Here is a 23,995-nt window from a genome sequence, read left to right on the forward strand (position 1 = left end):
GCAGTGGATTAGTTATTGGTGACGTTTGCAGTCAACCAGGAGTTGCGCCATCGAGAGGCAGGGCTGTCGTCGGTGTGTAGGGTTTGGAGTGGATTCCAGCAGGGGCTGCGGCAGCTCAGACGCGCGTGAGTGGGGGGGGGGTTGAGGGCCTTTGTCAGTGGGAGTGCTTCGTTGGCTGACAGCCGGTGGTGTTCTTCTCGGAGAATGTTTTCACTGCGCGCGTCTGGAAGTTCAATTGTGGGCTAGTACAGGAAGCCACTGTGTTGCATACCTGTCAACCCCTTTTCAGTGCCTACCTTAATACAGACCAATTTGGACCTTAAATCTTGACTTAAAGCTTTCGTGACTGCAGGAATTCATATTCTTTGGGTCTTTTCAGTAAAGCCACGTAGATAGAAAAATAATAAAAATAATAACAATATCACGACGTTTCGATCGCAACACAGGCAGTCGTCAGCAGGAAAAGGGGGGTTAGCTTATAAAGACAACTGCTGAAAAAGGTTTGAAATGGACGTTGCCCAAATGTCAGCAGCCAATGCCAATGCAAGTGGTGGGCAGCGACCGTGGTGGTGGTAGGCTCTCCACCAATCAGAGGGCTGCCAGCCAAAAATAAGCATTCTAGATTTGAAGCTTTCGTGACTACAAGGATTCATACTCTTTGGTTTTATTCGGTAAAGTCACGTAGACAAAATAAAACAACTGTTTTCCTTTATTTTGTTTTATTTTGTCTACGTGACTTTACCGAATAAAACCAAAGAGTAAAAATTAGCATGTTAATGCAAGATCGCCGAGACTTCTACACGGCGAGTGCGCCAAGGTGGCTATGTTACTGTAAAATATTAGCATGTTAATGGCAGATCGTGAAGTAGCAGCCTCAAGGATGGCACGCGAGGTAGCTGTGTTAGTGAGAAATTTAATCTGTTAATGTAAAAAATCAGAAAGCCGAAAATAACAACTAACATCAGAAGGTGGTAGGCTGGGAACATCACAGCCAGTTATGATTTATACTAGTACCCATCTTCTCGGTTGAAATTGTGTCTGTGTTTATATATCTGGATGGCTTCATTAACGAATCTCTGCTGATAGCAAGTGGGTTTGCAGAGTACCTTCGTCTTGGTTTCAATGCTCCAGAGATGGTCCTCACGGCTACCTGGAAGTAGGCACCTACCAGGTTTGTATGACGACTCCTGAGCCAGGTTGAGCAGTAGCACTCCACTTGTGGGTACACAAGGTCGAGTGAAGCAGTGGGAGCGTGCCGGCTCTGCTGCCCCAGGTCGTGCCTGCCAATTTCCGTACGAGGATCACCCCTCGTATTGACCTTGGATCCGTTGTTGTCGGTAGGTGCTGCCAGTAGGTCAGTGTACGGTCAAGGGTGATGCCAGGGTATTTTGGTGTTAGATCGTGGGTAAGTTGGTTTGCCCACAGAACCGGACAAGCAATACTTCCCTGGCCTTAGAGTTGTTGAGGCGGAAGGCTGAACCGGCAGTCTGAGCAACGTTTGGTCGGAGCCTCCGTTTTGTGAAGTAGGCTTCCAGAGAACACAGCTCTGCAGTGAGTGTCCTCTCAACGTCCCGGAGTTCTTTAACCTGGCAATCCAGTGCCATATCTTCAGCATATACCAATAGCCAGTAGCTTTGTGGGAGGGAGGTCACTGATGTACATGTTGCAGAGGGCCAGTGCGAGGACTGATCCCCGTGGGAGCCCATTTTTGATTGTGTCTTGGCGACTGATTTGATCTCCATAGTACACACGGAAATGTCATTGGCTGGACATAGAGTTGATTAGCTGCAGGGTTTTTGCGCAACAGATGATTTTGGAGAGTATCAGCAGCATGCCCTTTGCGCCAGACTGTGTCATTGGCACTGGAGATGTCCACAAAGGCAGCTCTCGACTTCAGGTCTTCCTTGAATCCGGCCTCAATGTGATAGATCAGTGTCATGAACCTGCCAAGAGCATTTGCGGCCTATGGGGAAACCTGCCTGCTGAGGGGGGCATCGCTGCTTCTAGGGTAGGGCTCGATCTGTTTAGCAGGAGGCATGCCATGACCTTCGGGGCCCCGCGGTAATCAGATGTTAACTACCTCGCCTTGTATACAGGAGATCGTGGGTTCGATCCCAACCCTGATGCCTGCTGTGTATTTAGAGTTTGCATTTTATCCCTGTGGTCGTGTGGCTTTTTTTTCCAGAAACACGCGCTTAAGAGTATTTGTTTGTTATAAATTTCCACGTGAAAAGCCACTTCATTGAGCTATCGTTTGTCGTCAGATCAATTCTGAAAAAAGAGCTACATTGCTCAGTGGGTGTTAACTGGTCGAATAAAAAAAGTATAGTTTTAATTACTTGACATGTTGTTGAGAGCTGAGTGATGGGGCGGTAGCGGCATGGGTTGTCAGGTGGTTTCCCTGGCTTGATGATGCCCCACTATCTTGGATTGGCGCCAGAAGTTTGGAATGGAGCCTGTGCAGTGGATGTTAGTAAACAGCTTTGCTGACCACTTCTTCCTTCCCCGTAGTCACAATGTTCTTCAGGAATTCTGGATAAATCCCATCGGCTCCTGCGGCTTTCCCTGACTTGGTTTGCATCAGGGCGCTGTCCACATCCTCTTCTGTAGAAGTGGACAGGTGTCCTTCATCAAGGGAGTCGAGGAGGTCTGTAGCCACTTTGTGGGGGGGCCTTCATTTTCCCTGGATTTTCTCAGGAGCCCGGTCACTTTCCGAAGTTCAGCAATGGAAGAATATATATTTTTTCTAAAGCCCCGGGGTACAAACTTTGGTGGCTGCCAGTTTCAGAAGTCGGGTCAAACGGTTGTAGTTTTCGGGGGGATGGGTGGGATCCGGTTAATGATGGTTTCTATGTATCTGCTGTAGGCATCCCAGTTGCCCTTCAGCAGGTTCCAGCGTGGTTTTGACTTACAGTTTGTTTGATGGTAATTGGAAGCCAATGTGAATGAGACTTAGGCGGTGCTGGGAGTGGGGGAAGTTGGTCAGCACTTGTCAGGAGCACATCAACAGCTGGCCACTGCTGTTGCACGTACGTATGTTGAACTTCTTTCGCACCATACGTAGCCAACTGTGCTAACCGGAGGTGCGGGAAAGGAAAACAAACAAACACAAAAGCAGCTTTGACGAAATTAGTTTTTAATCTAGATTTAAAAGTACATACATCCAGTGCCTTCCTAATGTTTGAAGGAAGAGCGTTCCAGACGGCCGTAGAAGGGCATCTGAAAACGCACGGTGTGGTGACCATCTGTTCAATGGCTAGCCAAAAGCTACTGCTGCTGCTGCGAGGATGACTAGAGAAAATGAAGACCCCAAAGTGGGTCGTGAAACAAAGATGAGGCGAGCAGTCTGGAATGTGCCTGGCAGTTTTGCATCATGCACAAGTTTTAGGTGGTGCATGGAGGACCAATCTGACAGTTGTTTTCCCCCAGTGTTGTTGCTGTTGCTGGAATATCCCCACACGTGCTGGCGGCTATTAAAGTCCCTGGTGTAGATGGTTGGGTGCGCTGTAGGCTGCATTGCAATGTTGGGCCAGAGGTCATTTGGTGGCTTTTAGACATTTGTAATGACTCTTGGTTCTTTCGGTAAAGTCACGTAGAAAGAAAATAAAATAAAAAATAGAATACGACGTTTCGATTGCAACACAAGCAACCGTCAGCAGGTGTGAATGAATGCAAGCTACGTGTTAAACTGACATTTATGGAGTAAGGGTCGTATTATTTTAGGTCTTCCTGTGTCTTTGGCGAGGGTTTCCTTGATGTAGGTGGCTAGGCCGGTATGTCTTTGTTATTCCTGCTTGCATTCAGTTGGTACCTACCCATGGATGTGGACTCGGCGGCTGGGGCGGTCCGCGAGGCGAGTTTCTTGCAGGGTGACTACGTCCACATCTCTGAGTAGCTCGCGTTTCGTCCCAGGATAGGCCTTCAACTTTGAGGGTCATCGCTGGTCCTATTTCTTGGCTTTGTTGTCCCTGATGTGTTCATTCCATCGCCCAGTGGGTATTTACTGCTTCGACCGGGGGTTTGATCGCCTTCTTAATAGCGTCAGTTTTCCGGGTTTTCCAATTGGGGAAAACTTGCTTTAACAGGAGGATCACGTGAAGGTTGCTGTCTCCCTCCCGCCTTAAGCGAGGACTAGCCGCGATTATCGAGACTCGGCGAGACTTTCCCGGGTAAACAAAGCGTCACAGCAACAACACCGCCACCACCTCCGAGGCAGCAATAACGCGCCACGCGCATCTGCGGCCGTGCGTCTCTTGTGTCCGCGCTGCCGATGCCGCTGCAGGCCCTGACGGCGAGACGCTGCTGCACGTGGCGCTGCTGTTCCGCCACCGCACGCTCGCTCTGAGGCTGCTGGACGCCGTTCCGGCCATCATCAACATTCCCATGACCTGCGAGCTTTACCGCGGTGAGCAGCCTCCCATAGTGTTTACTACAATGTGGCCAATCTTCATTGGGATTACACACAGGCCGATTCCACTTCCATAATAGAGGTTTTTGGGTTAGATCGCATAAATATATAAATGTGCCGTTAAAACCTGCCACCACCCGACACAGCCAACTAGTAAGGGTGGTCACGTAAACAGAACATGCCAATTCGTCACTAGTACAGCACACCGGTGTGTTGCAGAGCCAAGCCACAATATTTACAAACTGAGTACGACGTTTCGCCAGTAATTACAACTAGCTTCATCAGGCGACAGCCAGATTTGTGGAGAAGTCTTACTGTTCCGTTCCTTATATAGAGGCGTAGATGTGTTGACCACTCTTCTGCGCTCTTGCACAATGTGGGGGGGGAGTATTACTGAGGCAACGTATATTATGCATGTGCATTATGCGAGCCCTTTGAACTTGTCCTTCCTGTCTATTGTCTTTATTAAAATGGCCCTGCCAACGGAAATCCCTATTGAAGTACGCTGCCCTTTGTAGGCATGCATTTAAATAACGTATTATTTGATTATTCGTTTCCACGCAGCACTAAGGCGGGAGCTATCCGTGACAACCCTTACGTGACAACCCTTACTAGTTGGCTGTGTCGAGTGGTGGCGGGTTTTACGCGCTCTAACCCAACAACCTCTATTATGGATGATATTGGTCGCGAAAGCCAACTCCGTGTTTAACGATTCCCACTTGCAGGCCGGGTGCTGTCCCCTTGTGCCGCACAGAGATGGATGCCACCGGGGGTGCCCTAAGCTCGATCACATGGCAGCAACCTTCACCCCCCCCTATTGGCAGACTGATGCCCACTTGCAGGCCAGGGGATGAGTCATCCTTGTGCCGCACAGAGCCAGCTACCACAGGGGGTGTCAATTCCCAATGTATTGTATGTATGTTGAACTTATTTTGCATCATATGTAGCCAATCATGCTAATCGGAGGTGCGTGGAAGGACAACTACACACATGTAATGTAATATGCCAGTTGCTGATTACGTGTAAAGTGCTGTGTGACGCTACTGGCATGATGGTGGCTCTATAAAACACAAGTCATGCTGATTAATTCATTCATTTGACGACCATTTAGCTCAAATCTATCACTTGTCCGTAAATCAACGCCACAATATTTATAATTTACGTTGTAAAATGCATTCCACTCATTACAAAAAGTAAAGTTCTTGTGAGAAGATCCTCATCCTTAGGATGGATCTTTTGGATACTTCATCCCTGATCTCTTACATCCCTTGAATGCATCTCTCTTATCTCTCCGAGATTCAACAACGTGCGAAAGTGTGCTCATAAACTCAGCTTTTTAAAAAAATATTCACCAGGCAAGGCCCACTGAGCTATATAGCTCTCTTTCAGAAACGACCTGGCCACTAATGATAGAGAGCAGCAGGCAGAAGACAACAGACGATGATTCCCGGTCAGGGATTCAACTCTCGTGGAATATTTTCTCACCAACTGCCGACTCAGGCTACGACGGCCCCTGGCGGTGGTGGTCACGCCGCCTCCTCCTCCTCCTCCCGGGAAGTCGAGAGCGCTCGTGTCCGGTGCCTGTCTCTGACCGTGCCCACCCACGCCGCTCCCATCTCCCTCTCTCGCTCACAAACACGCAGGGGAAACGGCCATCCACATCGCCATCGCCAACGAGAACGTAGTGATGGTGAAAGAGCTGCTGCACCGCGGAGCCGACATCACCGCGCGGGCCTGCGGTTCCTTCTTCCTGCCTGGCAAGCGCTGCCAGTGCTACTACGGTGAGCCGGGGAGGGGGGGGGGCATTGCTCAGCGGGCCTTGGCTGGTGAAATAAAAAGGTTTAGTTTGTGGGGACACCTTCGCACGTTGTTGAATCTAAGAGCTGAACAGAGAGATGCATTCGAGAGATGTAAGAGATCAGGTATGAAGTATTGAAAATATCCATCCTGGGAATGAGATCTTCGCAAGAGCTTTCCTTTTTGCAATTAGTGCAATACATTTTACAACGTAAATTATAAATAGATTGGCATCCATGACGCGCCTTTGTTATCGTCACTGTTGTAACGAGCCACGTGTTGGCGATGAGGCGTGGACTCACGTGGACGAGTCGATCCGCGGATGTATGCCATTGTCCAGGAGTCGATTCCCTCGGAGTGTTTAAAGGAGAAAATACTCGAAGCGCATGTTTTTATTTTAAATATGGAGGGAAACACCAGAGGGCCTGGAGAAATATCCACGTGACCACGGGAAGATAGACATGCAAACTCCAAATATACAGCAGGCTCGAACCCACAACCTCCTGTATACCAGGCGAGGTAATTAGCATCTCGCCACCGTAGCACCCTTGTCCTAATTACAAACCTGAGCCAGTGGTGGACATTACACATTCGTATAGCAGGGGCAAATCTGGGGGTTGTCACGTACGAGGGAGGGGATTGCGGAGATGGGAATGGTGGGGGGGGGGGGGGTGACCGTCGTGACCAGGTACTTCAACTCCTACAGGGTACAATAGTATAGCATTATTATAGATAGGGGAACCTTGCACTCTGGTGGGAGTGCCAAACTGCAAGAACAGCCTCGCAACGTTCTGGAAAATATGCAGCGTGTGAGAGATGAAGCCTCGCACAGTTGGGACCACACGCAGGGTAATCATTCCATCTCTCAAAAGGGAAGACATGCAGGGCAATTACTTCACTCAAACCGGGTTAAGAACAGCAAGTGGGCAGGCTGGGCCTGGGCAGAACTCGTCTCGTTAGGTTTAGGAGGATGCTGGCCGTAGGTGACGATTACTTAGTGAGTGGCATCACTGTCACAATAATCATAACCACTGTCATCATGATAATCATCACCATAACCACCGTCATCATCACCAAAACCATCATCACCATAACCACCGCCATCACCCGAGAGTGATCGCTGGCCGTGCGTGTGGCTGTGCTGACAGGCGAGTACACGCTGTCATTCGCGGCCTGCACGGGAAACGAGATGATCGTCAAGCTGCTCATGGACCACGGAGCCTCCCTCATCACGCAGGACTCCCTCGGTCAGCGCCCCTCCCTCGGCGCTCCACCCCGTCGCTATTGACGCCACTGTAGCGCCCCACTGCTGGTGGCACTGAGCGGGCAGCAGACGGCAGCAGACTGCAGAATCAAATTGTCGCGGCGTGGTTCTTATACTGTGCTGACCGCTGGCTGTTGCCGGGTTGACGGTCAGATAACCTCAAGTACAGTCCATTCTCCTATAACACTGCGTGTTTTGATCACGCGAATTGGATATAACGCGATTTAGTGAACAGAACTACGTCGCGTGAGTAGGAATAAGCGGTTTTACAGCTGCCTCGACGTAGCATCACATAAGGCATTGGGATGCTGCTGGATGCTTCTAGATGCTACCCACGCGGCTTTAGTCTTTGTTCTGCCTGTGTACGCATCTCACGTGTTATCGTGGACTGTACTTTACCCTATATTATATGATTTATAAAACGCAATTTTTCGATAACGCGGGGTTCTTCAGGAACGCAACGACCACTGTGCTATAGGAGAACAACAGACTGTGTGCGTGGGCTAGGGCAGGACACGTCGCTCGCTGGAAGCGAATGATGGCCCCTGGTCCAGACTCATGACAAAGAGGAGGGAACAGGTCTGAGAGGACGTCCACCATGGAGATGGAGAGATTCAACGAGCTGGGATAGATTGCTGCTGCATGGCGAAACCAGAAGTAATGTCAACGTCTTGTGGAGGACTTCATCCAGCAGTGGACACATCACAGCCGATGATGACGATGATGATGCTGAGCCTCATGCATTAACTAGGATAGTGCGGTGAAATTGGTGAAAGAGGGAAAGGTTAGAAAGCAAACAGAAGGCATTGACAATGACCGAGAAATGTAGTGGATCATCATTGCTTTTGCAGTTGTTGTTTGGTGTCTATCCTCGGTTGTTTCCACATGCAAGCAATTATCATTCTGAATCTGTTTTGAAGTTTCTGGGAACTTAATTTTTAAAATACTGTCCCATTGTCTCCACCATTGGCTCACCCACCGACAAACTGGCCCGATATCTGTCTGAGAACTTGCAGCCATTGACTGATAAGACCACCTCTTCTGTACATAACTCAGCTCACCTGGTATCATCAATTAAAGACATCTCACTGTCCCCCGGTGATTTGTTGGTTTGTTTCGATGTAATTTCTTTGTTCACCAAAGTTCCTGTGCCCGATACCATTGCAATCATTGAAGATTTGGTCCAACAAGGATTGAATGCTTACGTACCGGCCCTGCTGAGACACTGCCTCACCAATACATACTTCACCTGGAATAAAACATTCTACAAACAAACTGAAGGCACCCCAATGGGTTCTTCCTTATCTCCGGTTGTAGCCAATATTTTCATGAACAAATTTGAGACGGATGCCATCCAGTCATCCACTCTACGCCCGTCCTTGTGGAAGAGGTACGTGGATGATACGTTTGTCATCTGGCCACATGGCCGACCGGCTCTGAACCAATTCTTCAACCACATCAATTCCATACACCCAGCCATCAAATTCACCATGGAGGTAGAAAAGGATGGCATGCTACCTTTCTTGGATGCCCTAATCAAAAAGAGACATGATGGCTCATTGAGCCATTCTGTCTACAGGAAAGTAACCCATACTGACGCCTACCTAAAACCGGATTCCCACCACCACCCATCCCAGAAGAATTCCCTCATCAAAACGCTACACCATAGAGCTCAATGTATCTCCAACCATGAACACCTAACCAGTGAACTCAACGACGTACACTAAGCTCTCAAGGCGAATGGATACTCTGACTAGACAATCCACAAAGCCATCACCCCAACCGTGAGAAAGGAGACATCTGAGGTTCCAATCAAAACCATCACCTTGCCATACAGAGCAGAGGTAACCAAAAATATTTCTAAAATCATGAACAAACTCAAGATCCAGGTCCGATTTAACGCAGTACATAAAATTCGTGATCTGATCCCATCTGTGAAGGACAAGATTCCTGACATGCATTATCCCGGCGTCTACAAACTAAGCTGTATCTGCGGCAGCAGTTACATTGGGGAAACTAAGCGACATGTCTCGGACTGTGTTCGTGAGCATAAGGCATATTTGAAACACGGTAGGGCCAATACTTCTGCCGTGGCTGATCATTATTTTAATGCAACTGACTCACACGACAGTGATTTCTCTAAGACGATGGTACTTTGCAAGCCTACTGGCTATCAACAAAGATTTGTTCATGAAGCCATCCATATTTACAGACACAGACACAATTTCAACCGAAATGATGGTTATAAAAGATGTCATCAACCACTTTGGGTCATTACTTGATTTATGTTTTCTTGTCAACCTCCACCATCATCAGTGTGGTTGTGTCGAGCAAGGTGCAATGCTTTGATTGGTGTAGACCTACTACCGGTGTCGGGGCTTTCTCCTACATTAACATTAGCTGCCCCGCCCATCTCTAAACATTTATAAACAGCTTTTTGATTGGCGTAGACTTACTGCCGGTGTCGGGGCTTTCTCTTACATTAACATTAGCTGCCCCGCCCATCTCTAAACATTTATAAACAGCTTTTTGATTGGTGTAGACCTACTGCCGGTGTCGGGGCTTTCTCCTACATTAACATTAGCTGCCCCACCCATCTCTAAACCTTTATAAACAGCTTGCCTTCAGAGGCTAACCTCCCTGTTCCTGATGACGATCACTTGTGTTGCGATCGAAACGTCGTGATATTTTTTATCACTTTTTTTTCTATATACATGACTTTACCGAAAGAACCATAGAATATGGAAATTTATAGTAGCAGCCAAATAATCGAAACGTGTGTTTCTAAATGTGGAGGGAAAATCCGGAGGACCCAGAGAAACATCTATGTGGCCACGAGGAGAGAGACATGCAATCTCCAAAAATACAGGCATCAGGGTAGGGATCGAACCCATGATCTCCTGTATACCAGGCGAGGTAGTTAACATCTGGCCACCGTGGCACCCCAAAAAACCTTGCCTATTGCGGGATTTTATATCACGGATTTGATTATGCAGTACGTGCCAAATGTATCGAGGCATAGTTCACAAATCGTGCCCCTGTGGTTCGACCACTCGCGGTTTACCGCGAGATTCCTGTACGCATCGTAGAGAAGCACTTTACTCTAACTGTACTGCCCACAATGATGCTGCTGTGGAAGAACACGCACGCCGTCCTGTCTCCATCCTGTCTCCGTCTTGACTCCATCTCGTCTCCATCCTGTCTCCATCTCATTTCTAACCTGTCTCCATCTCGTCTCTAACCTGTCACCATCTCGATCCATCCTGTCTCCATCATTTATCCATCCTGTCTCCCACACAGCCCATCGTTGATCACAGGTGACGTGTTGCCAGCGTTCAGTGAGGCATTGACTGTTCAAGTTACATTTAACACCGTAGAAACTATTCACAATATTTTACATCAAACATACTTCCTGTTTCATGTTTTGGGTTGATGTAGAGTGGTGTCGTATTATGAACCATGAACAAAACTCGACGCTTCCGATTCGATTTTTCGGATCGCACATTTTCCGATTGTGGCAATTTTTAATAACTTCACTCCCACGATGTGCAACGTTTTGGGGTATAAGTTTACCGACTTTCTTTGCTCCAATTTCTATTTTGCCATTGCTCTGATTGTTAGTTTGGTCCTTGCTGTAATTTCTTATTTGGTTATTTTTGCGCTGATTTCTATTTGCTTCATTACTGCACTTGTTTTTCGAAAAATATTGCTTTTGTATTTGTGGTGACCCAAGTCAGTCTAAATAGATAAGACGAGTATCCTGGTTCATGAGAGCTTCACGGTGGCGAGATGTTAACTACATCGTCTCGTACGCAGGAGGTCATGGGTTCAATCTCGACTCTGACACCAGTATATTTGAAGTTTGCGCCTCTCTTGCTCTCCCCGTGGTAGTGTGGATTTTTCTCCGGGTCCTTCGTTTTTTTTCCCCTCCACATTTAGAATCAACATCACGCGTTTCGAGTATTTGGCTGCTGCAATACATTTCCACGTGATAAGCCACTTCTTGGTTATCATTTGTGATGGCCAGGTCGCTTCTGAAAACGAACTATGCAGCCCAGTGGGCCTTACTCCCTGGTTCTATTCGGTAAAGTCACGTAGGTAAAAAAATAAAACAAAAATAACGACGTTTCGGCCACAACACAAGCGGCCTTCATCAGGTGAAGGGACCAGGCTGTCTCGAGGACAGCGCTGGAGTGAAACACAGCCACGCTCAGACCGCGACCTTTAAGCTGTGTGCGAGGAAACAAGGTGCCTTGACAAAGGAATTAGCATAAAAATTAGCATTTGATTGGCCGACTTAGCATGATGAACGGTGTAGAGGTGGTGTACATGCGGGTGAACATGCCTGGTTAGCGCGGGGGGGAGGGGGAGTTTATCTATTGATGGTGTGAAAAGGGAATTTTTAAGAGCTGCGATGTAGCCCTCAAAGGCGTAGGACACATCCAAGCAGACGTTGCGAGAGCTAAAATTACAACGCTGTGGGTGATCACGATATAATTTTCTCCGATACCAAGGTTCTTTGCAAACCCACGGGTTTTTATCAGGGATTTGTTCACGAGGCAATTCAGATCTACAAACACAGACACAATTTCAACCGAGAAGACGGTTTCAAATTAAGCAACAATTGGAAAGATGTTCTAAATCGAACCAAACATTAAACTAATTTCCAATGGTACAGTATATTTTTCAAGTAGTGGTAACCCAAACTTCTTACCTGGTAAAATACAAATAATTCAGCTGGTTAATGATGTGCTCACCTGGTCACACAAAACAAGACTTGAAGCTTGTTGCCGCACACGCCACCCTCGCCCACCGCCCCTATGATGCTGGCACCCCGTTTGTCGCATGCAGGCAACACGGTGCTGCACGTGCTGGTGCTGCACCCCGACCGGGTGCTCGCCGTGCACATGTACGACTTCCTCATCTCGCTGGTGCACGAGGGCCAGCGGCGCTCGCTCGAGGCCATCCGGAATGCCCAAGGGTTCTCTCCGCTCAAGCTCGCAGCCGCCGAGGGAAATCTGGCCGTGAGTTTTTCGTTTTATTTCACATTTTGTGTATTTGTTGTTGCCGTAATTTGCTTACCTTTACAGAGCTTTGCACTCCTGTTTGTGTGTTTTACAATGAAAGCTGCTGTAACGTTCTGAGCCCCGTGAGCCCAAATTCTGCCTGCTGCTAACATCAGTGGCGAGTTATTATGCTGTGAGGTTGGACATCTGTGATAAAAAGGGCTTCCCAGCAAATCGGATTCCTCCAGTATGAATAAATATTATGATGATGTTGTCTTGATATTGCTCTCAGATTGCCTATGTGCTGGAAGAACTTGAAATTAATTACTGAAAAGTATGACTTAATACTTTTCACTAACACCTTAAATTACCAAAATTTTTTTATGTATATTAAACTTATCAGAACCACATATTTAAAGTGTTTGTCAACTACATTTTTTTATTGCAAGAATGTTTTATATAAAGGCATTACAAGTTTAACTTGGGATCTGCTTTCAAAAATATTGGAGTGATGCGGAGGGGAGCGGTGGCACTGCACTCCGAACCCAGGTAATCCAGGTTCTATAAAGACGGGAAAACAGCTTCATAGCTCATCGGATTCCTCCAGAACAAATACATATTCTGATTCATATTTATTTTAAGCGGGACTTTCTGGGGTTTTTTACACCTTGCCTGAGCGCTACCGGCCCAAAGGCCCAAAACGTCATGAGGGGCCGGGAACACGCGGCACCAGTCAATGTTGCACGCGGTGCGACGTTGACGCCTTTCTTGCTCGCGACGTTGGCCACCGGTCATGCGGGTCAAATCGAATCGAGGGGGTGGCTGCTCTTCCCACCGTTTTGTTGGCTTTAAAAAAAATGCTTTTACTTGTCCCCCTGCTGATTACGGTCTTCGAGCGGATTTGTGAGCGACGCGCGGGGTTGGGGTGGTGGTCGCGCATTTGTCCGCGCACGGGCCGCGACCCGCGGTCTCGTGGTGCCGGCTGTGGCCGCTGCAGCTCCTGTGCTCGGATTGAGCCTTGACGATGTCCCCCCTCACCCCTTCCCCCGATGGCGCTGAGAGGAGACGGTTTCTGCGTTTCCCTCAGATGTTCAACCACCTCATGCAGAAGAGGAAAAACATCTACTGGAACTGCGGCCCCGTCAGATCAGCCATTTACGACCTCACGGACATCGACACGTGGGGAGACAAAAACTCGATCTTGGAAATTATCACCTCCAGCAAAAACAAAGAGGTGAGTGCCCAGTTTAGACGCGGTGCTAAATCACCGTCAGACTGTTATTATTTTACCTCCACAATGAATTGACACACAGACGCCTGTGCCCCAGGCGTCTGTGCGTAGCATTTTTCATGGAACGTCATTACAAGTTTTACTTGGGATCTTTTTAAAAAAATATTGGAACCATGCGGAGGGGAGTGGTGGCACTGCACTACGAACCCAGGAAATCCGATGAGCTTTTTCAGAGCTTACCCACCACTCCAGTGGGTGGTGGGACACAGGCGAGGAATTACCCCCCAGTGAGGAGCTCGCATCTGGCTCCCGATCCCAATGGCCCACGTGGCGGAGCCTATACAGACTGAAGTGAGTTAGTCTCTGCAGATGCTGCAACTCTCTCATGAAATCCTGGGGGGGGGGGGGGGGCTCCTACACAACAAACGACCAATGTGTGATTGTCAGAAGAAGCAAAACCGTGGGTCATCTCCTGATATGCCCTGCAGCATCCACAATGCACTACCTCCAGATTTGGCCATGCCAACGCCACACAAGCGGTGGTGGCCTGTGCAGAATATTGGGAGAAGTGCCATGTAGAGGTTGGACAAGGAGACACCACGACGACACCCCAGTCGATCATCACACACAGTCTGACCGCCTGCTAGCCGGGGTGGAAGCTGTCCACTGGCATCACCGCACCACGGCACATGGCAGATGAAGCCATTGCAGTCGTGATCAGGATGAAGGGACTGCAATGCATATATTATCAGAGCATGTTTTTTTTTTGCATTCTGACCACAAGTATTGTGGTTAATGCGGACTTGATTCCTTATAAAAGGTTTCAGTTTGGTGTTTTAACATCTTAACACCTGTTTTGTAGCCAGAAAAAAATGGGAAAACCGATTCTCATATTTTGGTACTGTTTTGATGTAGTTAATATAAGTTTATGACAGTCATTTTCCTCAAGGGCAGATTGGCAACATGTGCTATACATACTCTTTGGTTCTATTCGGTAAAGTCACGTAGGTGAATTTAAAAAAAACAACAACAAAAAATCACGACGTATTGGCCACAACACAAGTGGCCTTCATCAGGTGAAGGGGATCAAACTGTCCAGAGGACAGCGTTGGAGTGAAGAAAGCCAAGCGCAGGTCGCCTCCTTTAAGCTGTGAGGGGGTAAACAGAAAAAAACGCCTTGACAAAGGAATTAGCATAAAATGTAAAGCTGTGCAAGCTTGGAATTAGCATACATTACACCACCGTGAGAGTTTGGGATGCTACTAATTGAATAAATATACTGTACCATTGAAAATGTGTTTAATGTTTGGTTCGATTTAGAACATCTTTCCAATGGTTGCTTAATTTGAAACCATCTTCTCGGTTGAAATTGTGTCTGTGTTTGTAAATCTGAATTGCCTCGTGAACAAATCTCTGATAGAAACCCGTGGGTTTACAGAAACAACCACTTGATACTCCGATCAAAACCATCACACTACCATATATGGCAGGCGTTACTAAAAAGATCTCCAAAATTCTAAACAAACACAAGATCTTGGTCCGGTTCAATACAGTACACAAAATCCGTGACCTGATCCCTTCCGTGAAGGATGTCATTCCTGACTTACAGTACCCCGGAATTTACAAATTAATCTGCACCTGTGGTGACTGTTATATTGGGGAGACGAAGCGACATGTCTCTGACCGAATTCGCGAGCACAAATCAGATTTGAAACATGGCAGAACGAATTCTTCTGCCGTGGCTGATCACTGTTACAACGCTGTGGGTGATCACGATATAGTCTTCTCCGATACCAAGGTTCTCTGTAAACCCACGGGTTTCTATCAGAGATTTGTTCACGAGGCAATTCAGATTTACAAACACAGACACAATTTCAACCGAGAAGATGGTTTCAAATTAAGCAACCATTGGAAAGATGTTCTAAATCGAACCAAACATTAAACACATTTTCAATGGTACAGTATATTTATTCAATTAGTGGCATCCCAAACTCTCACGGTGGTGTAAAGTATGCTAATTCCAAGCTTGCACAGCTTTACATTTTATGCTAATTCCTTTGTCAAGGCGTTTTTTCTGTTTACCCCCTCACAGCTTAAAGGAGGTGACCTGCGCTTGGCTTTCTTCACTCCAACGCTGTCCTCTGGACAGTTTGGTCCCCTTCACCTGATGAAGGCCACTTGTGTTGTGGCCGAAATGTCGTGATTTTTTTCTTCCTACGTGATTTTACCGAATAGAACCAAAGAGTATGGATCCTTGCAGTCACGAAAGCTTCAAATCTACAATGTGCTATACAATACGGCATTGTTGTATATATTGGGTCTTGAAAATGTACAAAAAATGTGTAATTAGCCAACATTATGCTAATTTATGTAAGTATGTAAATTATTATATGCTAATTAGAATTAGGAAGGTATTAAGGTATGCAAATCTATGATATTATGCTAATGTTTGCAATTATGATCATTAGGCTCTGCCTCATTGTCTAGGGTTGTATTATGAATCGGGATAATACAATGAAGAAAGTGTAATTGCATTAAGTTATGCAAGTGTGATGTAAGTATGCTGATTAAGCTCAGCTTCGTTGTCTAGGGTTCTCTTATCAATCTGGATAATACAATGATTCTTGCTTTAACTTTTACTTATTGTGTTGTAGTGTTTTTATGTCAGGTCTCAAAATTCAGATCCCACCGCAGGATACAGTTCTTATAATTAAGATTATTATGCATGAACTTAGGAAGGCACCACTCAGACTCTTCTGTGTTAAGCAACTTTAATCTCCAAACAAAAACATAACACTCTAATATGCGAACTCTTATGCTTGGAATGTCATTGATCCGTACAAATAACCCTCAATGGTTACGTTTGTTAACTGGGTAACAGAACAATCGGTTAATTCCTCAGAGTAAAGCGAGCATACACGGCGATGGGAAAAAGTCCTTAAAAACTAATGTGACAATATTCATACGAACAGTAATAAAGAAACATGTCCCGAAAGTAAAAGTAGACCTCAATTAATTCATTGTTAAGATTATGCAATTCACGAAAACGAATGACTGAAATACTTCTAAACAATCGTATTCATGTAACTCGACAGGGAGCAATGCTTTTCACAATCAGCTGATATTTAACGCACTACCTTGGAATGGCAATCCTTCATGAAACACAAAGATAACTTTTTGGAACAATCTTATTAGTCCCGATATGTGTGCTGTGTGTGGGTGTCTTCTTTGCCACTTGTTGACTTGGTGGCTTACGCGGTACGGCGTTCCTTGTGCTGAAAATACCTCGGGTTCCCAGCAGGGCCGCTGGGACGGTGTGTGTGTGTATTGAACACACGGCACTCTTGCCTGTGCCAACACTCTTCCTCTTGGCGTTGCCAGCTCTCTCCACTGGTGGTTGGTTGAGTTGGTGCGATGCTCGCTGTCGGCGTTGTGCGATGATTCTGTCGTCAGATAGCGCTCGCAGCTCGTCCGCTGGTCGCCGTTCCTCACTCTTGTCTTGGTTCCCAGCTGGGGCTTGTCGGTGTGTGTGTGGGTCGAACCCACGGCGCTCTCGCCGGTGCTGACACTCTTCCTCACGGACGGCTGGTCAGGCTCTTTCCCCTGCTCCGTGCTCTCTCCTTTATCGTGCAGCTGCCAGCTTCACGCGGGCACCCACTGGTGCCTCTCCCGCCCTTACTTCAGGGCTGCGCTGGCTCAGGCTCTTTCCACTGCTCCGTTCTCTCTCCTTTAGCGGGCAACTGCCAGTTTTGCGCTGGCATTCAGTGTTGCCTCCCCCACCCTTCCTTCAGGGCTTCGCCTTGTCATTGCTCAACATTCGTGCTCTCCACCCTTCTTCCAAGAGGACACTTGCTGTGAGCTGCTTGTCGCTGGCTGGATTACTCACTCTCAAAACTTGTAAATTGTATTAGCACACCTCTTACACAACTCTGATAGCTTAGTACAATACATATTATCGCAATCCTCGATTCTGCAAGTGACTCAAAACATCAGGATAAATGTAGAATTAAACTTTCAGCGATACTGTCGGTCCATGCCGAACTCAGCTCTTCACAATACACCGTCCCTTCTCTCACCCATGGTTGATCTCGAGGCCATGCCCTGGAGCCTGCCCCTTGCAAGACTAAATTGTGTGTGTTGTGTCCCTGCTTATATCTGAAATTCTCTCCCCTCGGCTCGCCTTCTCACAAAGGACCGGAATTCCTTTGATTTTGCTCTCATCCTGTAGGAACAGCTGTTTGTCCAGTGTATGTGTTTGTTCTAATTTTATTATAGCAATATAAGCCTCATCAAGGCCTGGTTATTGTCCCCTTCCTCAAGCCACCCCGCCATCAATGGAAATAGATGCTCCAAATTGCCCCCAAGTGCGTCCTTCCAGTCCTTCAACCCTCTGCAATAACTAATCTGGAAGGAGGGGGGGGGGTCCCCCTGTCCGGTTGCGTTCTCCCCCCTCTTCCCCCACGGCTGGGGGTGTTACATTTTTGTCTCTCTGAGAGGGGCGCCTCTTGCTTGTACTTGCTTTGTGGCGGCCTTTGAAGTCCGGTAGAGATTTCCCCAGAATCTCATTAGCAACCCCCCCTCCCCCTTTTGCAACGGGATTTTTTAAAATTACCTTTATGGCTACTTACTTGCCTGGTGTGGCTTTTGAGAGGCAGCTGCTGTTTGAGGGGAGGGGGTTCGCATCACCCCCTTTGTGCCCCAAGCGACACCCCGATCTATTATTATTTTTAAAAAATATTGGCAGAATTATTCTTAATATACATTTTTAGAAAAAGGCCTATATATACAACAGCATGAGACTCCATGCTTCGATACCCTGATAGGAGAAGCTAATCAAGGAAGCTAATCCGCCACCGGCGAAGCTGGAGGCATGGACTCCTCGAGGTCTACGTGGCGCTCTACTAGGCTTGCATTCAATTATTTCGCTCCTCGTTTTGATTTCCTGGCGATTCCAACATGGAGAGGACTGTGAAATTTAAAGGGCCCTGTGTGAGGTATGGTCAGGTGGTTCCTGTTTGTGTGTCCATCTGGGACGTCATCAGCACTCGGTAACGAATTGCGATCGCTATAGTCAGTTGCTGTTGCCCGTGTTGTCATGACACCGTCACATGACGGTCACTCCGCTGGGCCATGCGGCGTGCCCAACATCAAACACGTGTGAGTGTATGCGTGTGTGTATCATCGGACACTCCACCTCCACAACTCCCAATCGGTGATGGGGCAGTTGTGGAGAGAGTGGAGAGTTTCCCATACCTGGGCAGTGTGCTCATGACCGGCTCCAGTTTAACAGCAGAGGTCTCACTCCGAATCAGACGAGTGGCAATATCTTTTCATCGTTTGCGTAACGCTGTGTGGAAGCTACCTGGTCTGTCACTCCGCACGAAGCTTCAGGTCTTCTCGGCCACGGTCATTCCCTCCCTTCTCTATTCTTGCGAAACGTGGACCCCCCCCTAATGAAGCATCTTCGCTGGTTAGAAACATTTAGGCTGGCCTGCCTACGATCCATCCTGGATTTAACGAGGCTGGATTGTGTGAGGAGCTCACAAATCCTTGAAAGATCTGGGCAAAATCCCATCGGTGAGCTCCTCCGGCGGGCAAGGCTGCATTGGCTGGGTCATGTAGCCCGCATGCCCAGCCACTGCATGCCTAAACAGCTTTTGTTCGGCCGGATAGAGGGGACTAAATGGGCGCGGCATGGGCTAGAGAAGAGATGGAGTGATGTGGTACAGGAGGACGTGGAGCTGAGTGGACTTACCAATGACTGGTACCAGCGGTGTCAAGATCGGCCTCAGTGGAGGAGGCTCATGAAGGATGCTACTGGGCAATTGGAGGTAGTCGCCCTCCAACAACAACAGAGGGCGGAGGAGCAACGCTCACAACAATGAGCGAAGTGCCGGGTGGCTAAAGCACAGCAAGTTGGCACAGTAGGGTGCACAGGTGGTGCATCAGCCAGTCATCTCAGTCAGTCGACCTGTGGCACCTGGGTATGCCCCGTGACCTCCTGCCAGTGGGCGTTCGACACTTCACATGGCCTCAAGGTGCACATAGCCTGGCACAAGCGTCGTGGTGACTTCACCACCACTGATTGGCAAATGGCGGTTGTTGTTGTGTAAGCACGAGCGGTCGGGTAGAAGAGAAACGGTAGAGTAGCAGTTAACACACTGCGCTATGAACTCGGCGACCCGAATTCTATTCCGGCTCATGGCCAACACCAGTGATAATTATCTGAACTGGGCCTCCCCTAGGTCGACTCAGGCGCAATTGAGTGTGGTGTGTGTAAACATCGCCACTTGGGCAACAAAGGCGGTGGAGGATGGTGTTGGTCACCCACCCCCTCGTGTACCATGCCGGCCTTCATAGGTGATCACTAACAGCACTTGCCACAACAGTCTAGTGAGGCTACACGGAGGATCTTTGTCTTTGTGTTTCTTGTGACATAATAACTGCACTCATAGTTATTGAATTACTATCTATATGAGAGATTTGCTCAGTTTCGAAAATGCACATTACTACAGACGCATGCGTTATTGATTCTCTGGGATTGAGTTTGAACCTGCAACCTCTCGTGGCCATGCCGCAGCTGCACTGAGCGTGGCCTGCAGGCCAGAGTCCAGCGATGTGGTCTGTGGTCCAGCACTGTGGCCTGCAAGCCAGGGTTGTGGCCTGTAGACCAGAGGTGTGGTCTGTAGTCCAGCGCTGTGGAGGCAGCAGCAGCGGGGGTTGGTCGATCACCGCATAGATGTTGTGAAACTCCCTTTCCCATGGACGTCCAGGAGAGGGTGGTACAACAAAGTGCGGACCAATGTCATCTGTCCCTTCTGTACGGGGATAGAGCGTTGCCCCCTCGTGCGCGTGGGTTTTCTCCCACACATATGAACGCACCTCCCCCGCCCCCGCACCACGGTTGGCTACGTATGGTGGTGTGAAAGAAATTCAACGTACATACATAAAAAATACTCATTATTTGGCAGAAAACCATTTAACATGTAGAGGAACGCAGAGTTCTGGCAATTGCTAGTAACGCCAGCTCACCACGTGGCTGCTGCTGCTGCCTTCCAGCTCGTCTTGTGGTTCCTCGGCGAGCGTGAGAGATGCAAAATTTGCACGAACGACGACGACGAAGATAAAGTATGAAACGAAATAAGTCAAACATCGCGGCCCAGGCAGGTTTCGTCTGTCAGGCCCACGCCACGTGCTGCCCGCGGCCACGATCGCGATGATACGAGCTGAGCCCCAGAGAGATGCCCCCCTACATATGGCCCAGCCACGGGGACAACCCACACATTGAGGACCTTTTTCCCGTTTTTATGGAACCAGAGCAACTTCGCGTCATTCCGAAGCACAAAATTGTGCCTCTGTAAATGCACGCTGTTCGGCAGAACCCCACGGTCAAACGCGCCTCACTGCTCGCACTGTCTCACCCCGTGTGTCACTGCTCGCTCTGCCCGTGTCTCACTGCCTGCCCACAAGGCCCGCAACCTGATCGGAATGACGCCCATCAAAGAGCTCCTCCACCACAAGTGGAAAGTGTACGGTTTCAAGTACTTCATCATCTGGACCGTTCTCTACATCTTCTACATCCTCATCTTCACCGTCTGCTGCATCATGCGTCCTCTGCAGCACGTGAACAGGCTCGACAACGCCACCATAATGGGTTCCAAGCAAATAAGGGTACGTCGCCGCATGTGAGGATTCACATCCCATAGGGCACTTTCAAATGCTTTGGCAACTCAAAAGTAGCGTTCGGGAATTGGTACCGTGATGCCCACGCTGTGCTCCGAATAACGACACGGGGACTCTTTGGAGTCCACTTCCATGCAGACAGCGTTCAGTGTTCGTGAGCAACGCATGTGCAGGATTAACCAGGGCGCGGCCCACCGGGGTTTGAACCACAAACTTCTCGAACAAGCCGCAAGGTCACAAAAGTGCCTCAGTCAAATCTCACCTGTGTATTTTAATTTCACCCTGATTAAATTACACGCCGACGGCATTCACGTCAGAGAGTCAATGTTAGAAATAACATGGTTATAAGGCACACGGTGAAGCTGTTGTTTCTGTTTATTACAAGCACGGCTAATATTTAACTATTTGTTATTACGGTTTTTATTTTAACTTGATTTGGTGCTTTCGTGACTGCAGGAATTACTATTTGGTTTTTTCGGTAAAGTCACGTAGAAATAAGAAATAATAAAATAAAATTCCATAATAGCATACGAAGTTTCGATTGCAACGCAAGCAATCATCATCAGGTATAGAAGAGCTAAATTTAAGAGAGAGAGGAAACACAGAGAGATGGAGAAGCACATCAAATTGAACAAGATTTAGTAAAATTTGGAAACAATATAATGCAGCACAGAGGGTCGGTCAAAACACAATTAACGCATGGTCTGGCTGAGTACGTTATTTCAGAGATTGCTAAATTATAGGTTAAGAGTGATAGAGTACAGATCACAGACACATATACAGACATCCAAGCAGAGAGAGCCAGCACAGAGACACACAGAGACACACACACATGGGACAGAGTGAAACAATGCTTCTGTGTCGAAGCCTTAAATAGAGGGGAGGGAGGGGGGGTTGGAGACAGAACAAAGGAATACAAATTAGATGGACTGGGAGCCACCGTACATGCAGAAGTCAGATTAGCATGCCCACAGGGACTGTGGAGAGAAACAAGCCACATGGACTGGGAGCCACCGCACATGCCGATGCAGCGTGGTGAGGGGGGGGGAAGGGGGCACAGAAGTCAGATTAGTTTGTGTCTCTGTGTTGTCTCTAGCTGTGTTTCTGCCTCTGTGTCTACGTGTATGTGGCTTGTTTCTCTCCACAGTCCCTGTGGGCATGCTAATCTGACTTCTGTGCCCCCTTCTCCCCCCTCACCACGCTGCATCGGCATGTGCGGTGGCTCCCAGTCCATGTGGCTTGTTTCTCTCCACAGTCCCTGTGGGCATGCTAATCTGACTTCTGCATGTACGGTGGCTCCCAGTCCATCTAATTTGTATTCCTTTGTTCTGTCTCCAACCCCCCCCTCCCTCCCCTCTATTTAAGGCTTCGACACAGAAGCATTGTTTCACTCTGTCCCATGTGTGTGTGTCTCTGTGTGTCTCTGTGCTGGCTCTCTCTGCTTGGATGTCTGTATATGTGTCTGTGATCTGTACTCTATCACTCTTAACCTATAATTTAGCAATCTCTGAAATAACGTAACCAGCCAGACCATGCGTTAATTGTGTTTTGACCGACCCTCTGTGCTGCATTATATTGTTTCCAAATTTTACTAAATCTTGTTCAATTTGATGTGCTTCTCCATCTCTCTGTGTTTCCTCTCTCTCTTAAATTTAGCTCTTCTATACCTGATGATGATTGCTTGCGTTGCAATCGAAACGTCGTATGCTGGGTTTTTATTTTACCAGGTAAGTTCCCCACTGAGCTATGTGGCTCTTTTTCAGAAGCGACCTGGCCACAAATCATTGCTCAACGAAGTGCCTTATCATGTGGAAATGTATAGCAGTCAAATACTCTAAACGCGTGACGTTGATTCTAAATTTGGAGGGAAAAACCGGAGGACCCAGAGAAAAATCCGCATGACCACGGGAAGAGAGAGACTTGCAAACTCAAAATATACAGCAGGCGTCAGGGTCGGGATTGAACCCACAACCTCCTGTATATCGGACGTAGGTAGTTAACATCTTGTCACCGTGGCATCCGAATTTGAATGGTTCACCAAGAAAATAGAACAAAAGCTAAAGAGTTCGCAGAGAGGCACGGAGAAGTGCGTGCGTGTAATTGCATTCAGAGACGCAGAAAGGAATGCACGTGAAAGGAATCGAGCCCACGCCATGTTCAGCGAGGTATCTCTATTGGATAACCTCACAGGTAACGTCCCCGGTTATATGGCAGATAACATGCCACGCTTCAGCAATGCATCCACAACTCCCTCCTCTCTTTGCTCTCCGCTCTTATACCCCCGGTCCACATTGCTTGCCCGTCACTCATTGTCCGAGGCTTAGTCTCACATTGTGCTTAACTGGCCAAGCGTATTTGAGTTCCCTACTTAATCCCCACCCAGGGGCTTTTGCTCCAGGTTATGATGAACTGCCCCCGGTGCCGCCCGAGCCTCCCAACACGTGGAATAGGGAAGACGGGCGGCTCAGGGATGCCGCATTGAACGTCAGCCTCAGTGAGTGGACCTTGGGCAGGACGCGTCGTATCCAGGCCTGGACGATAGCCGGTGGTCGAGACGAACGACGGAACGGCAGCACGAGATGGGGACGTGCTCAGAAAGACGTCGA

General features: G+C 48.0%; 1 protein-coding gene across 4 annotated transcripts in view; it reads left to right on the top strand.

Annotated features, from left to right (window-relative positions):
- Window positions 1-23,995, top strand: part of LOC116947036 (transient receptor potential cation channel subfamily V member 5-like) — a 77,594-nt gene that overhangs the window by 23,452 nt on the left and 30,147 nt on the right. For 2 of the 4 annotated variants that reach the window (XM_076070351.1, XM_076070350.1), the window contains exons 3-8: window positions 4,283-4,405; window positions 6,052-6,189; window positions 7,354-7,452; window positions 12,321-12,493; window positions 13,563-13,709; window positions 21,177-21,377. In XM_076070351.1, the coding sequence (XP_075926466.1) occupies window positions 4,283-4,405; window positions 6,052-6,189; window positions 7,354-7,452; window positions 12,321-12,493; window positions 13,563-13,709; window positions 21,177-21,377 (881 nt within the window). The remainder of the gene's footprint in view (window positions 1-4,282; window positions 4,406-6,051; window positions 6,190-7,353; window positions 7,453-12,320; window positions 12,494-13,562; window positions 13,710-21,176; window positions 21,378-23,995) is intronic. The other 2 variants (XM_076070353.1, XM_076070352.1) reach the window with 1 other exon arrangement.

Source organism: Petromyzon marinus, chromosome 28, assembly GCF_048934315.1.
Source record: "Petromyzon marinus isolate PM22_M1 ecotype Great Lakes invasive population chromosome 28, UKy_Petmar_22M1.pri1.0, whole genome shotgun sequence".
Classification (NCBI taxonomy): domain Eukaryota; kingdom Metazoa; phylum Chordata; class Hyperoartia; order Petromyzontiformes; family Petromyzontidae; genus Petromyzon; species Petromyzon marinus.